The sequence below is a fragment of the Bidens hawaiensis genome, unplaced genomic scaffold (genome assembly GCF_021521415.1).
Source record: "Bidens hawaiensis isolate Kalapana, Puna unplaced genomic scaffold, B.hawaiensis_p1.1 tig00052073_1, whole genome shotgun sequence".
Classification (NCBI taxonomy): Eukaryota; Viridiplantae; Streptophyta; class Magnoliopsida; order Asterales; family Asteraceae; genus Bidens; species Bidens hawaiensis.
The window spans coordinates 61,693-75,103 of NW_027499331.1; the positions used below are offsets into that span (position 1 = coordinate 61,693).

Here is a 13,411-nt window from a genome sequence, read left to right on the forward strand (position 1 = left end):
TGATGATAGTTTAAAGGGTTATCTAGATTTCTATAGCATATGCATTTATAAACATTTGTTGTGTTGGTGTTAGAAGCTTGATTGATATAACATATGGTATTGACTGTAACACTTGGAGCTTTGTTAAGAGCTGATTCAGCACTAGACATATTGGTGATGAATTTGGTATTGACTAAAGCTGTTTGTTTGGAGTTATTTTGGTGGATGTTTGGTGTATTTTCATGTAGCTTTTTTTATTTTTTTTTAAGTAAAATTCAATTTTTTTTAACGACAACTTTCATTAAGAAAGGCAAGCTAGCAAACACTAGCGGCCAACAAAGAAAAAATACACCAATCCTTCCAATTTAGCAATTTAAACGAAGATCTATTTTTTATCCTATAAAACGCTAAAAATTTGATGTACTCGAGCACTTTAGATGTCGTGGAGACTTTTTGATAAAAAATTGTATTGTTTTCAATTTTCATGTAGCTGCTTGCTTGATTTTTTTAATGAAATTATATCGCCTTTCAAAAAAGAGTGTAAGTTTGTAACACTAACATCTAGGGGTGAAACCAAATCGATCGAGACGTTGTTCGTGTTCGCATGTTAAGTTTTTACTGGACAAACGAACGGTTCATGGACACTTTATCAAACGAAACTTCGTGTACCTGCTCGCCCATTAAAGAATTGAGCTTGTTCGTGTTCGCTCTTTAATTTTGTAAACGGACACTAGCATAACCGGGTGCTAAAGGATACTAATGAACATAAACGAAGACAAATGAACATATAATAATTTGGAAACAATAATCGTTAAATCAACGTAAAATCACTCGAGAATTCGAAAGTACACCCTATAATATCAAAAAAGAAAATCAATCAAGAATCCGGAAGTACACCATATCCAAAGAGAAAAACTTATGATAGTAATCATAAACATATATATTTATATAAAAATAGTAATAGTAAAGAAATAAGTAAAAATACTAATAGTATACATATACATGTAAAGGAACTGGATGAACGTAAATGAATGAACCTAGACGAACACATTCACGAACGTTCATGAACACGGCCTTTGTTCGTGTTCGTTCGTTAAGCTTACAAAATGAAATTTTTTTGTTTATGTTCGTTCATTTATTAGACATGCGAACGGTTCATAACGATTCGCCAGACATTCAGTTTGTTTACAACCGTGCAAACATCAAATGAAAGTAACTATTGATTTATATAGAGTTAGAAGACTCATAAGATATGGACATAAAGGTCTCAATGTGCTAGAAGATATGGACCACTTTTCTTAACTTATGTTATGTGCTTACTTATACTTTTATTTTCAGTTTCAAACTGTCAATTTCAATTTTTGAGATTTTTCTAATACCTACTATAATTCTCAAACTTCTCCATCTCTTTCTACTAAGCTTCAAAATTCATTTTTCACTTGAAGTAATTTAACTAATTCTTTTCTATTCAATCTGCAAAACTATGGAAGATTGCATGCTTGCTGTCATAAAAAATACTAATTAATATCTATTAATAATCATCCAATTTGGTAGTTGTGGACTTGTGATGGGTTCTTTTTCAATAGTAATATTTGACAATAACTAAACACATATTGCAACTTTTTTCATAATCAATAAACATTATTAATGCTTGTTAAAGTATAATAATTACATTATGCTAGTAGGACCTGCCTGCAACAAATCTGCATGTGAGCAATTTCCCTCCTTTAAATCCTGATTTTAAGTACTTTCCCGTAAATTATTAAAAATATTTATATTTTTTACTATTTTAGGGCTAGTTTTGTCAAACAAGATGCTTAACTGCAAAGTTATGATATTATTGGATGCCTTTTCGTTTTATTAAAATTAAGGTGTTGTTTTAATCATCTATTAACGTACCAACTTTATACGATAGACCATCTTCATGCATTATTCTTGTTGGTTAGTTGTCGGTTGGAACGTCACAATCATGGTCTATCACTTTCTTATACGGGACCAATCCAACACGACCTATTAAATCGATATTCCCAATTACATATCTATCATACACCAATTGTTAAGTAATCAAGTTTGCAAAAGGGCTTCTTTGACATGCTTTTGATACATGCCCATCCTTTAAAACTCAACATGTACTTTTAGAATATATTTATATATAGCATATATGTTCTATATAATGATATAGGACATAAACGCTCATGAGTTAAATGAGATCATCTTGTTAAAAGCTCAAATCTAGTCGGACTTAAATCACTAGGCTTTGAGTCGAAACCAGCCTATTAGTTTTATAAATATAAAAAAAATAAGAAATAAAATATATTATACTATATATATGTATAAATATAATTATAAAGATATATATATATATATACATATATATATATAAAGACGCATATATACATATAAATAATAAATTAATTAATAAGTAAGAAACTAGTTGAGCTTGAGTTTGAAAAGTTACTTATGAGTGAAACTCGAGACTTAGACAAGTTGAAAACGAGCTAGCCGGGCTTAAGCTTTCTCAAATTAAATAAAACTTAGACGAACTCAAGCTTTACTTGAATTGTTTACATTTCTAGATAAAAGTTGAGCAAGATGAAAACAAAAACAAACATGTTTGCGTTTCACAAACAATGATAGCTAGCACTACAAAAGATGACCAAAATGAATAAAACAAAGGAGTTAATGATAGAGACGACCCTAGACAAGAAAGTAACGTTATATCTTTATACCTTCTAAAAGGATTAGAAGACAACTTCAATAGATACTTCATGATTTGGAACTAAACATGTTTTAAAGAATAAATGTCACTTTAAAAACAAAATTTTCAATGAAGCCAAGGAGTATATGGGATATTTTCTTGTAGGGGTATGAAAATTATAAATGTTTTTTTTTCTTTCTTTTTTTTTTGCTGCATATTTTATATGTATCCATCAAACACAATACACTAGATAACCTTTACTTGACATCAACATCAACAGCCTTACCTAGCTAAGAAAATACATGTACTAGCTAAACGCCTAAACGTACCACGGCTCCTCATTTCATCGTACATTACCTCGAAAAACATCATATCAGTGGGATTTTTTTCTTCTAGTGTAAAAATTAGAGAATATTACTGATATAACAAGTTGAAGGGGGTGTGTAACTAAAATGAAAGGGGTGAGATACGTTTAGCGCAACCTTATTCAAACTCAAACTTCTTTATACTTCCAGGTATATACACAACAGTTTATTCCATTTGTATCTTCCATAAAAAGTAAAAGTTTTGGATAAAAAAGTATATCAAGAAATTAAACTGGAATAAAAATATTTGAGCTATACCGACAAATGGTAGAACGGATCCGGTGATGATGATTGCGATGAAGATTGCGCAAAGCTCCATATATCTATCTCACTTGTATAGGCTGCTTCATTTGGTTTAGCCATGGATGATGGTTGTGCAAGTGGTTCTTGATCATTATGATGAAATGGGAAACACATGTCTGCATTGGGTTCATCATAGCAACCATACATCTGCCTCAATGAGCCTGGTTGGCCATTGAGCTGCGAGGCCACAAGCCGATCCACATCAGACCAATTTTCAAGATGTTCATGGTTTCTAGAGTGGGCCACGGAGTTAGGGGCCGGGAAAATTGAATCTTGATCAAAGGTGGCTGAGCTGATCAAGTCAGTATTGTGCAGCCGTGGGAGGTGTAGGAATCTGTTGGCTATCGGGTTAATGAATTGTTGCAAAGGATCATAGTCATGAGTGGTTGTGATATTGGCAAGTGATTCGGTTTCTTGCTTGCAGGATTTACCATTGATGTAGGGAAGAACTTGAGTTCCATGATCTTTCTTTAAAGATTGCATTTGAGCTGTTGAATCATTGGAAGGTGCCGATGATGACCGTTGTGGGCTCTGGACCGCTTTATGGTAGTTTTTCTTTTTAAAAACGCGACATACAACCCATCCGTCTTCTTGAGTTGAATCACACATGTTAGAACCCTATCAAGGAAAAGGGAGTAGAAGGTTGAAAGAATTGAAATGAACAATTAATATAATTTCTGTGTAGTGAATAACTGAAAACTAGATATTTTTATGTAGAAAGATTGTTGCAACAAGGATTCATAATATTCAAACCCGAGCAAAACAATGAATAACAAACTTATATTCGATCTAGAATAAAATAATTACTATAATAGATAATAAAATCAACTACCGGAGGATTAAGTTTATACGAGTAATACTTACCGAGCCATAATCTTGGGAGGAAATCGTGTTGTCATCGAGTCTATATTCATGCATAATCCAGTCCGACTTTTGTCCATGAGGTGCTCTTCCTTTATAGAACACGAGTGTCTTCCTCATACCGATTCTTCTCAAGCTACTATGAATGACCTTATCTCGACCGGTGGCTTTCCAGAAACCAGCAGCAGTAGCACGGTTTGTGCGCGTTCCAGTAGGGTATTTCTTGTCATTATGACTAAAGAAATACCAATCATTTTGGGGGGCTGAACCAATCCTACACTTTTCTTTAAACATATATATGAAAGAAATGTTAAGTTACCATATTATATATGCATGCTAATCAAGAAATAAACCATCAGTCACCTTTGATATCCCATGGTTCAAGCTTGTTAAGATCAATATCGCGAATAACATCAAGATCAATCTTTTCATACGCAACTTTCTTCCTTAAGTAGTAATAAAGAAGCTCTTCTTCGGTTGGGTGGAACCTGAACCCTGGTGGCACCTTAGAGTGGCCATTAACATTCACAGATAAACTCACTTGATCTTCTTTAGACATGGAAACAAAAGCAAGAAAGATATAATAATAATAACAGAAAAGGAACAACAAGATGATGATTTATATCAATGGTTAAATGCTTAGAGATGAAACAATAATGTGTATGAAAATATGAAATACACTTTAATAACCATAATGTGTATATTGTTAGTAAAAAGAAAAACATGAAAAAGGAATAGAAGGTTCATAATGAGGCACCAGACTTTGGAAATTGGTAGCAACCTTTTGATTGTAGGGTCATGAGGGTTAGAAAACAACTAATCACCTACTGATCTAACACAAAGGACATGAAATTTGGGGCCTTTTTAAAAAGCAGATGGGGGATGGTTGTGTACCGAATATGAGCCAGTACCTTCTCTAATACGACCTTTGACCTTGCATGTCACACCCAACACTAAACAATGTCCTATTTTCAATTAATATAACATTTTACTAGTGCGCGTGACATAAAAGTCGTACGCGCTATAATCAAGTACGTGAATCTTGATGCCAAGGATGTAGTGCGATGAATTGGTTCAAATCATACGGCTTTCAATTCGTGTAATATGAACGATTTTAATGTGCTAGACAAGTAATGCAGACGATACTTTTGAATGGGCGTAACCCAACAGGTTTCCGCCCGACACATTGACCCATTAGGGTTTTGGTCCAATCATCGGAAACTTTCTTCTAAGAGTTTTCATAATTGTAGGTCGGTTTATCGATCTCTAGATCAAGTGCAAGCTTGATTAAAAACCAATTCTGATATGTGAAATACCAAAAGAAATGGTAATCAACGCCCAAAATAGAGAAAAATGATAAAAACAAGTGAAACCGATCACCACAACTAACAAACACGATTCAATTGATATCATAAAGCCAACGAGACAACGATTGAGTCCTTGCCTAGCTATTTTAATACAATCAGAAAACGAGTCTAACAATGATTCTTATTACAACGGGTTGAACGACTAGTCTAAAATGAACAAAAACAAGAACTATATGTAGGTAGAGTAAGTGTCACTGTCAGGCTAGCAACAACACTCCAAAGTGTTGCAGATAGTCTCGCATCTAGAAAGTTATTCTTCATGAGTTTGGGCGACACTAGGAAGTGTTACAATTCCTCTGGTTGCTGGGAGTGTCCCTGTTAGCATCAAAACTACTAGAACTTGTGTCGTTCACTCATTCTCGATCCAACCTCCGTTATTATTGATTAGAACAACCTATATGATCCTACAATAGTATACACTACCTTATTAAAAGATGGATAAGAGATGAAGTGTGACTGTTTCACCCTTTGATATAATTCCTCCACATCCACAATGTTGTAACAATCCTATAACCTGTCGGTGGGCTTCTTAGCAATAACATTTGATCTTAAGAACTATATGTGATATTAGTGTTATATGTCTTGAACAAATTATTTTCCACTTATATTTGTTTATATATTATTTCAACTAAGATATGATTCTAAAGTTGGTTGAGAGCCAAAGTGATAAAATCCTACTTTTTCGCGTGGATATTAGGACCATATGTCTGCTGCTAGTACTTGCTACCAAGATGAGTTGAAATTGGGTCCCCTTGAGGGTTGATGTCGGGGCTGGCTCGTGTTATTATTTAGCACAAAGTGTGTATTAAAACGGATTAATTTAATTAAAATTGATTGTTACATTATTATTCATATAAATGCTTTCCGTTTCCTTATATAAATGCAATTTATTATGAATACAAAAGGGTAAAATAGTGAATTGTGTTTGTTTTATATAAACACAGTCATTAGTTTAAGTATGATCAGTATCATAAGCGTCTCATGCTTTATATGGAATTTGTATCTGCCATGAGACAACACATCTTTTAATAACCAATTGAAGGTCTTTTATGTCATCACTCGATCTTTTGCATAAAGACTTGTTTAAAGGGAAAATCCCCAAAATAGCCCATTTACAAAATGAGATTCCAACTTTGTCTCTTAAACTTAATATTTCGATATTTTGCATAAAGACTTGTTTAAAGGGAAAACCCCCAAAATAGCCCATTTACAAAATGAGATTTCAACTTTGTCCCTTAAACTTAATATTTCCAAAAATGGCCCTCTCTAACTCATCTTTAACCATGTATTAGGAAATCTAACGCTTCTTTGACGACATGTTAGCATAACACGTCGTCAAAGACGGGTTGGATTTCCTAAAACATGGTTAAAGACGCTAACACGTCGTCAAATGCACGTTAGATTTCCTAACACATGGTTAAAGATGAGTTAAGCCTCCAAACACGTAGTCAAAGATATGTTAGCATCAAACGCGTAGTCGAAGATATGTTAGCTTTTTTGTTTGTTTTTTTAATATTATATTTTTATAACTGGTTGTACTTATTTTGTTTTTCTTTTATAACTTTTAATATATAAAATTTAATATTATTTCGAATATACCGACAAGAAATGTTTACTTTTATCTACGGACCGACATAAATTTTATTTAAAACCGAGCGGGGTCAAATTTTATTGAATATTTCGATATTGATTTGGCACGGCTCGAGTTTGAGTTAGTTTATGTCGGTCAGTAGGTAAAAGTAAGCATGTCTCGTCGGTATATTCGAAATAATATAAAACTTTTATATATTAAAAGTTATAAAAGAAAAACAAATATAAGTTAAACTAGTTCTAAAAATATAATATTAAAAACAAACAAACAAAAAAGCTAACATATCTTCGACTACGCGTTTGATACTAACATATCTTTGACTACGTGTTTGGAAGTCTAACTCATCTTTAACCATGTGTTAGGAAATCTAACGTGCATTTGACGACGTGTTAGCGTCTTTAACCATGTGTTAGGAAATCCAACGCGTCTTTGACGACGTGTTAGTAACACGTCGTCAAAGACGCGTTAGATTTTCTAATACATGGTCCAAAGATGAGTTAGAGAAGGCTATTTTTGGAAATATTAAGTTTAGGGGAAAAGTTAAAATCTCATTTTGTAGATGGGTTATTTTGGGGATTTTCCCCTTGTTTAAATCATATACCTTTATGTGCATAGACTTTTAGATCTCAAATTAATTATTTCTTTTATGAATCATTTATCTCTATACTTGGCATTAGAGGTGTTCAAAATAATCCGAATCTGTATCCGGAAATCCGAATCATGGATATCCCAAAATTTGGATTCGGATAGCAATTATAGGATTTTTTGGACAGTTTAGATATACGAACTATCCGAATATTAGGTTTTATTATTTTTAATTATTTTATTATATTTAACATTGGAATCTCTTTATCGCATTCAGCCGCTCTTAGAGCATTCTTAACCCATTCCCTACCATATATCAATATATATCATATAATTTCATTAAAATTACTGTTTTTCTCTCTTATGTTTAATTAAATAATATTTTTTATATCTTTATTGTTATCTTTTCTCTTTCCACCACTCGCAACTACTTTTAAAAAATATTAAAATATATACAGTATGAACAGTGAAACCCCAAATTCAACTTTCCCATATAACATTTTCTCACTCCACTACTCACTACCACTCATAACCGTACCATATAATTTACAAATCTTCCTCACATATTTTTAGAGAACAGACTGAGAATGCTCTAAATTCGATTCATCAAACCCTAATCGTTATCTACATCCAATTGAAAGTCGGATCTGTTGCTATCTATCGAAGATAGCCTCCAAATTCCACCATAAATCAGTTACCGAAGTCGAAAGTTTCCGGTTACCGGTTTGTCTTCATTAATTTCGTGTTTTAGATGATAAGATGACAGGTGATGATGGATTTTCTCTATTTGATGTGTATTTGTTAGGGTTTCAATTGAAATAAAATCAAATAGCTTTTCAATTCTTATGATAAGGAACTCATAATTAAAGAAGGAAATGAAAGACGAAAGGTTGTTGGGAATTCCCGAGTCGAACCGTGGCTTGGTGCAATGGGGCGGCGATATTAACTTGGCGTGCAAGTTAATGATTAAATAACATTAATCAATTTATGGATTATTATCTAGTTTCCTATTTGATACATGTTAGGAAGATAATTATTATGGAATTGATTAATTAGAATCCCGGTTATAGTATAGCGTGTTAGGTTAGCTATAAATATCGTGTTTAGGGTATGGAACAAGTTGTATCAAGTTTTTGAGTCAGATTTCTTGATCAATAAAGTTTGGGTGTTAGCCAAATATTGTTTCGTCGTTCTCGTTCATAGCGCGTCTTTGATTACCATAATTGGTATCAGAGCCAAGTTAAAGAAACAACTGATCAACGAACCCGTGAATATTAATCAGTTGTTCGCAACCAAGGGACTCTTAAAGACCAGAAGGTATTAAAACTAATCTCAACCACATCATGGTATGAAAATTAAATTGATTTTAATATCAATTTTGAAAGTAGCGGTCAAATCGAGGAGGGTTTGAATTGATATTAATATCTTGATTTGTATTGGTAAGAGGCTTCACGGAAAAGAAAATTGCTTACAAAAGAAGTCAGAAGAGACGAAAACAAAATTAGCAAGGTGGTTAATTCCTTTTATACTCTTGGTTCAACAAAGCTTGTTCGGCTTGTTTTCGCGGTTAGAGTTTAACGAACAACGATGAGTGATCAATCGGCCAAGGAAACGAACACGAACCCGAACTCGTTTCAATGTCCGAAACTAACAACGAATTACACGATCTGGGCTATGCACATGCGCGTGCTGATGAATGTGCATGACGTGTGGGACACGATCGATCCGGGTAACGGCGAGGTAAAACAAAACAATATTGCGATCGCCTTGATCTTTCAGGCGATCCCCGAAGCACAGATTTTACAAGTCGGTAATCTGCGCACAGCAAAAGAGATGTGGGAAGCGTTAACGACCCGACATCTAGGTGCTGAACGGGTGAAAGAGGCGAAGCTCCAAACCCTAACATCAGAGTTCGACAGGTTGAAGATGAAAGAAACAGGGTCGATTAATGAGTATGCAGCCACATTATCGAGCTACTCATTGAAAGCCGCCACGCTCGGAGAAATATTCCTGGAAGAAAAAATGGTAAAAAAGTTCCTCACGAATCTTTCGAGACGTTTTATTCATATTGTGGCCTCACTTGAGCAAGTTTTAGATTTAAAGACAGTTGGGTTTGATGATGTGGTGGGTCGATTAAAAGCCTATGAAGAGAGGATAAAAGAAGACAATCTTCAAACCGAGAGCAATCAAGGTCAGTTAATGTTCACTAAATCTAATTTGTCTAGTAGGGGTTGAGGTCGAGGATCCTATGATTTAAGAGGACGAGGACGCGGTCGAGATGATAACCAGAAACATGTTGATAAGAAAGGAAAAGGTATGGAGCGAGATTTATCACACATTAAATGTTATAGGTGCGATGAATTCGGGCACTTTGTCTCAAGGTGCCTCGACCAGTTTCGAAAAGATGAAGAAGCAAATCTAAACCGAACGGACGAGCGTGAACCAAAAGATCTTGATGCTTAGTTTTTCATGATGGAAGGTGTTTGGGAAACCGTAGACTAACGAAGATAAAGTAATTCCGACAAAGTACGATACCGATTCGGGTGAGCTCGACATCTGGCACTTAGATAATGATGCAACTAACCATATGACGGGAAACCGTGAATATTTTTCGGAATTAAACGAACAGATAGCCGGACGAGTAAGGTTCAGGGATGGTTCGTGTGTACCGATCAAAGGGAAGGGTTCAATTATTTTAAAAGGTAAAAGTGAAGAACATAAATTGATGACCGATATTTATTATATTCCGGGTTTGCAGTGTAATGTGATTAGCTTGGGTCAAGTAACCACGTCGGGTTGTGATATACGGATGAGGAGTAACTACTTAACGATGCACGATAGTAGTGGGAGGTTACTAATGAAGGTCACGAGGAATGCCAAGATGCTTTATAAAATCAGACTAAATATTGGGAACCCAACTTGTTTACGAGCAAAGTTACTTGGTATGCTCTCAGGTGTTTACAAGCCAATCGATTTCGGGTTTGGACCAGTGAAACCCGAACCCAGCCCAAACGAACAGCAGCAACAGCGACGGTTTTGGTTCTAACAACAGCAATAGCGACGAGTCTGATACAACCTGCAGCAATAGCGACGCTGAAACTGTCGCAAACAGCATCATTAGTGATGGAACTGTTGCAAACAGCAGCACCTCTGTCGCTAACTGCAGTGAGGTAGCCATGAATAATGTTGTGCAAACCCCGGTTAAACGTTCTACTTGCCCTTTGATCTTATCCGATAATATTGGTGATTACGAGTTAAATTCCAATGAAGAACTCGAAGAACTACTAGTGTTATTGAATGATGAAATGAGTAGTTTTGATGAAGCAAAATCGAAACCCGAGTGGATGAAAGCGGTGCGGGCCGAGATCAATTCAATCGAGAAAAAGAAAACGCGAGTTTAACGGGGTTACCAGAAGGAGTTAAATGGAATCCGATAAACAAACGCAAGGCGACGCTTGTGGAGAAAGGATATGTGCAACATCCCGGGATTGACTATGATGAAGTGTTCGCCTCGGAAGCACGAATCGAGAAGATAAAGATATTAGTTGCTCTCGTGCGGATTAAATTCAAGGAGATGCAAGCTTTTCTAAAGTCAGAAGATCTCCCCTGTACGACTCAAAAATTCAGGGGGTGATTGTTGGGAATTCCCGAGTCGACCCGTGGCTTGGTGCGTGGGGGCGGCTAGGATGTTAACTTGGCGTGCAAGTTAATGATTAAATAACATTAATCAATTTATGGATTATTATCTAGTTTCCTATTTGATACATGTTAGGAAGATAATTATTATGGAATTGGTTAATTAGAATCCCGGTTATAGTATAGCGTGTTAGGTTAGCTATAAATACCGTGTTTAGGATATGGGACAAGTTGTATCAAGTTTTTGAGTCAGATTTATTGATCAATAAAGTTTGGGTGTTAGTCAAATATTGTTTCATTGTTCTCGTTCATAGCGCGTCTTTGATTACCATAAAGGTTACTATGATACATCGGTATTGAAAATGGTGATAGTTTCATTGTTTTAATGGTGATAATGGAAACTAGTGTTTTATTTTTCGTTTTTTATTTTTTTTTTCTTTTCTTTAAATTTGGATATCCGCTTCAGTATCAAAACTTTTGAATACGAATTCGGATAGTGAACTATTCGAAACGTCTGGATATCCGGAAATTCGGATATCCGGTTTTAAACACCCTACTTGGCATGCATGTATTGGTGGCAAGACAAAAATCAAGGACGGGTTAGGTTGGTTTGGGTACCAAGTGTAACTATGTGACTACCAAAGTATAAGATGCTACCACATCTCAGTCGCAACAAGTTCATTTGCTATCGCTAGGTCAAAAAGACTATTGATATTTAGTATATGTTATTATTGAATGTCAAATTTGCTACCGATCTTTAGTCTTACTACCAAACTTCTGTAACCAAGTTGCTACCAAACTCGCTACTAAATTCTATTAACTTCTAAAAATCATTTTCATGCAACTTTAAGCTATCCAGTGTGACCCAGCCAATGGCGTTGTGCCTTGAGTTTACTAGAGCTACGCATTGAACGAAACCCAAGGGTCCAGGGGCTTTGCCAATAGCAACCTATAAGGTTCCTTCGTACCGAAGCCTTAATAACATTGAATGAACATATAATGCACATCCCTTGACTCTGTTTAAAGTTTATTAAGAACTAGTTTGAGGCCCGTGTATTACACGGGGTAAATGATGAAATTTTTAACTCTAGCCATTAAGTGAAATTCAGTCAACAAAATGATCATATATTGTTAATACAATTATAACTTACATTAAAATTGTAAATATTGCATAACCAGGGTTACACAAATATGTTACAAATAAGTAAAAAACTTTCATGTACACTAATTTGTTGTTGTATTGATCGGTATATATTATTTATCAAAAATCAAAATCTTTAGTCCATATGTTCATGTAACTCTTGATAAGATAACATATAGGTTTGCTTGTTACTGTTGATGTAGCCACATGCATATAGTTGTCAGTGTGACAAATAAGATTCGTGTAAGTACATACCAACCCTAAATAATGATAAATATATCCATGAAACTAACAAAAAAAATATATTCATATACATAATCATACCTTTTAAACAATTAATATGATGTCATTTGAGCTCATCTGTTCATGTTTATCCAAAAAACATGATTATCCCAAAAAACCAGATTACCTGAACTTTGATGATATAATCATCCTTAGAATTTTTATAATCTAAAATTGATTAATCATGATAAATTTGTTGTCATTAATATTCTATGTATGACAATTTTTTAATTGATTTTATATTTTACAATTAAAAGTTGTATAATCAAACAACATATAAAATCAAAAATTAAAATATAACAAAATGATTTATTTTATTTCATATGAATGTAATTCATAGGAAAATGACAAAGACATACTAACCTTAAAGTCATTATTCAAATAACAGTGATTATTCTGAGTTAGAAGAATATTAGAAGATTTAAAGTTGCATAAAGTTGAAGGTATTGATTTTTATTTATAATACTTCAAAGTATTGGATAAGGAATGTTTAACTTTGAAATACCAATCCGTGTTATTAGTTAATATTTTTTTTATGAAAAAAGGTATAAACAAGTATTGGATAAGGAATGTTTAAATTGTATAAAAACATGGTAAATAATT

General features: G+C 34.1%; 1 protein-coding gene across 1 annotated transcript; it reads right to left on the reverse strand.

Annotated features, from left to right (window-relative positions):
- Positions 1-3,125: 3,125 nt before the first annotated feature.
- Positions 3,126-4,792, reverse strand: LOC143599363 (NAC domain-containing protein 43-like). Its single transcript, XM_077077339.1, has 3 exons — positions 4,570-4,792; positions 4,210-4,490; positions 3,126-3,963 (listed from the first exon to the last, which is right to left on the reverse strand). Exons 1-3 carry the CDS (start codon positions 4,763-4,765, stop codon positions 3,295-3,297), a joined length of 1,146 nt encoding a protein of 381 aa, XP_076933454.1. The 5' UTR covers positions 4,766-4,792; the 3' UTR covers positions 3,126-3,294.
- Positions 4,793-13,411: the final 8,619 nt, after the last annotated feature.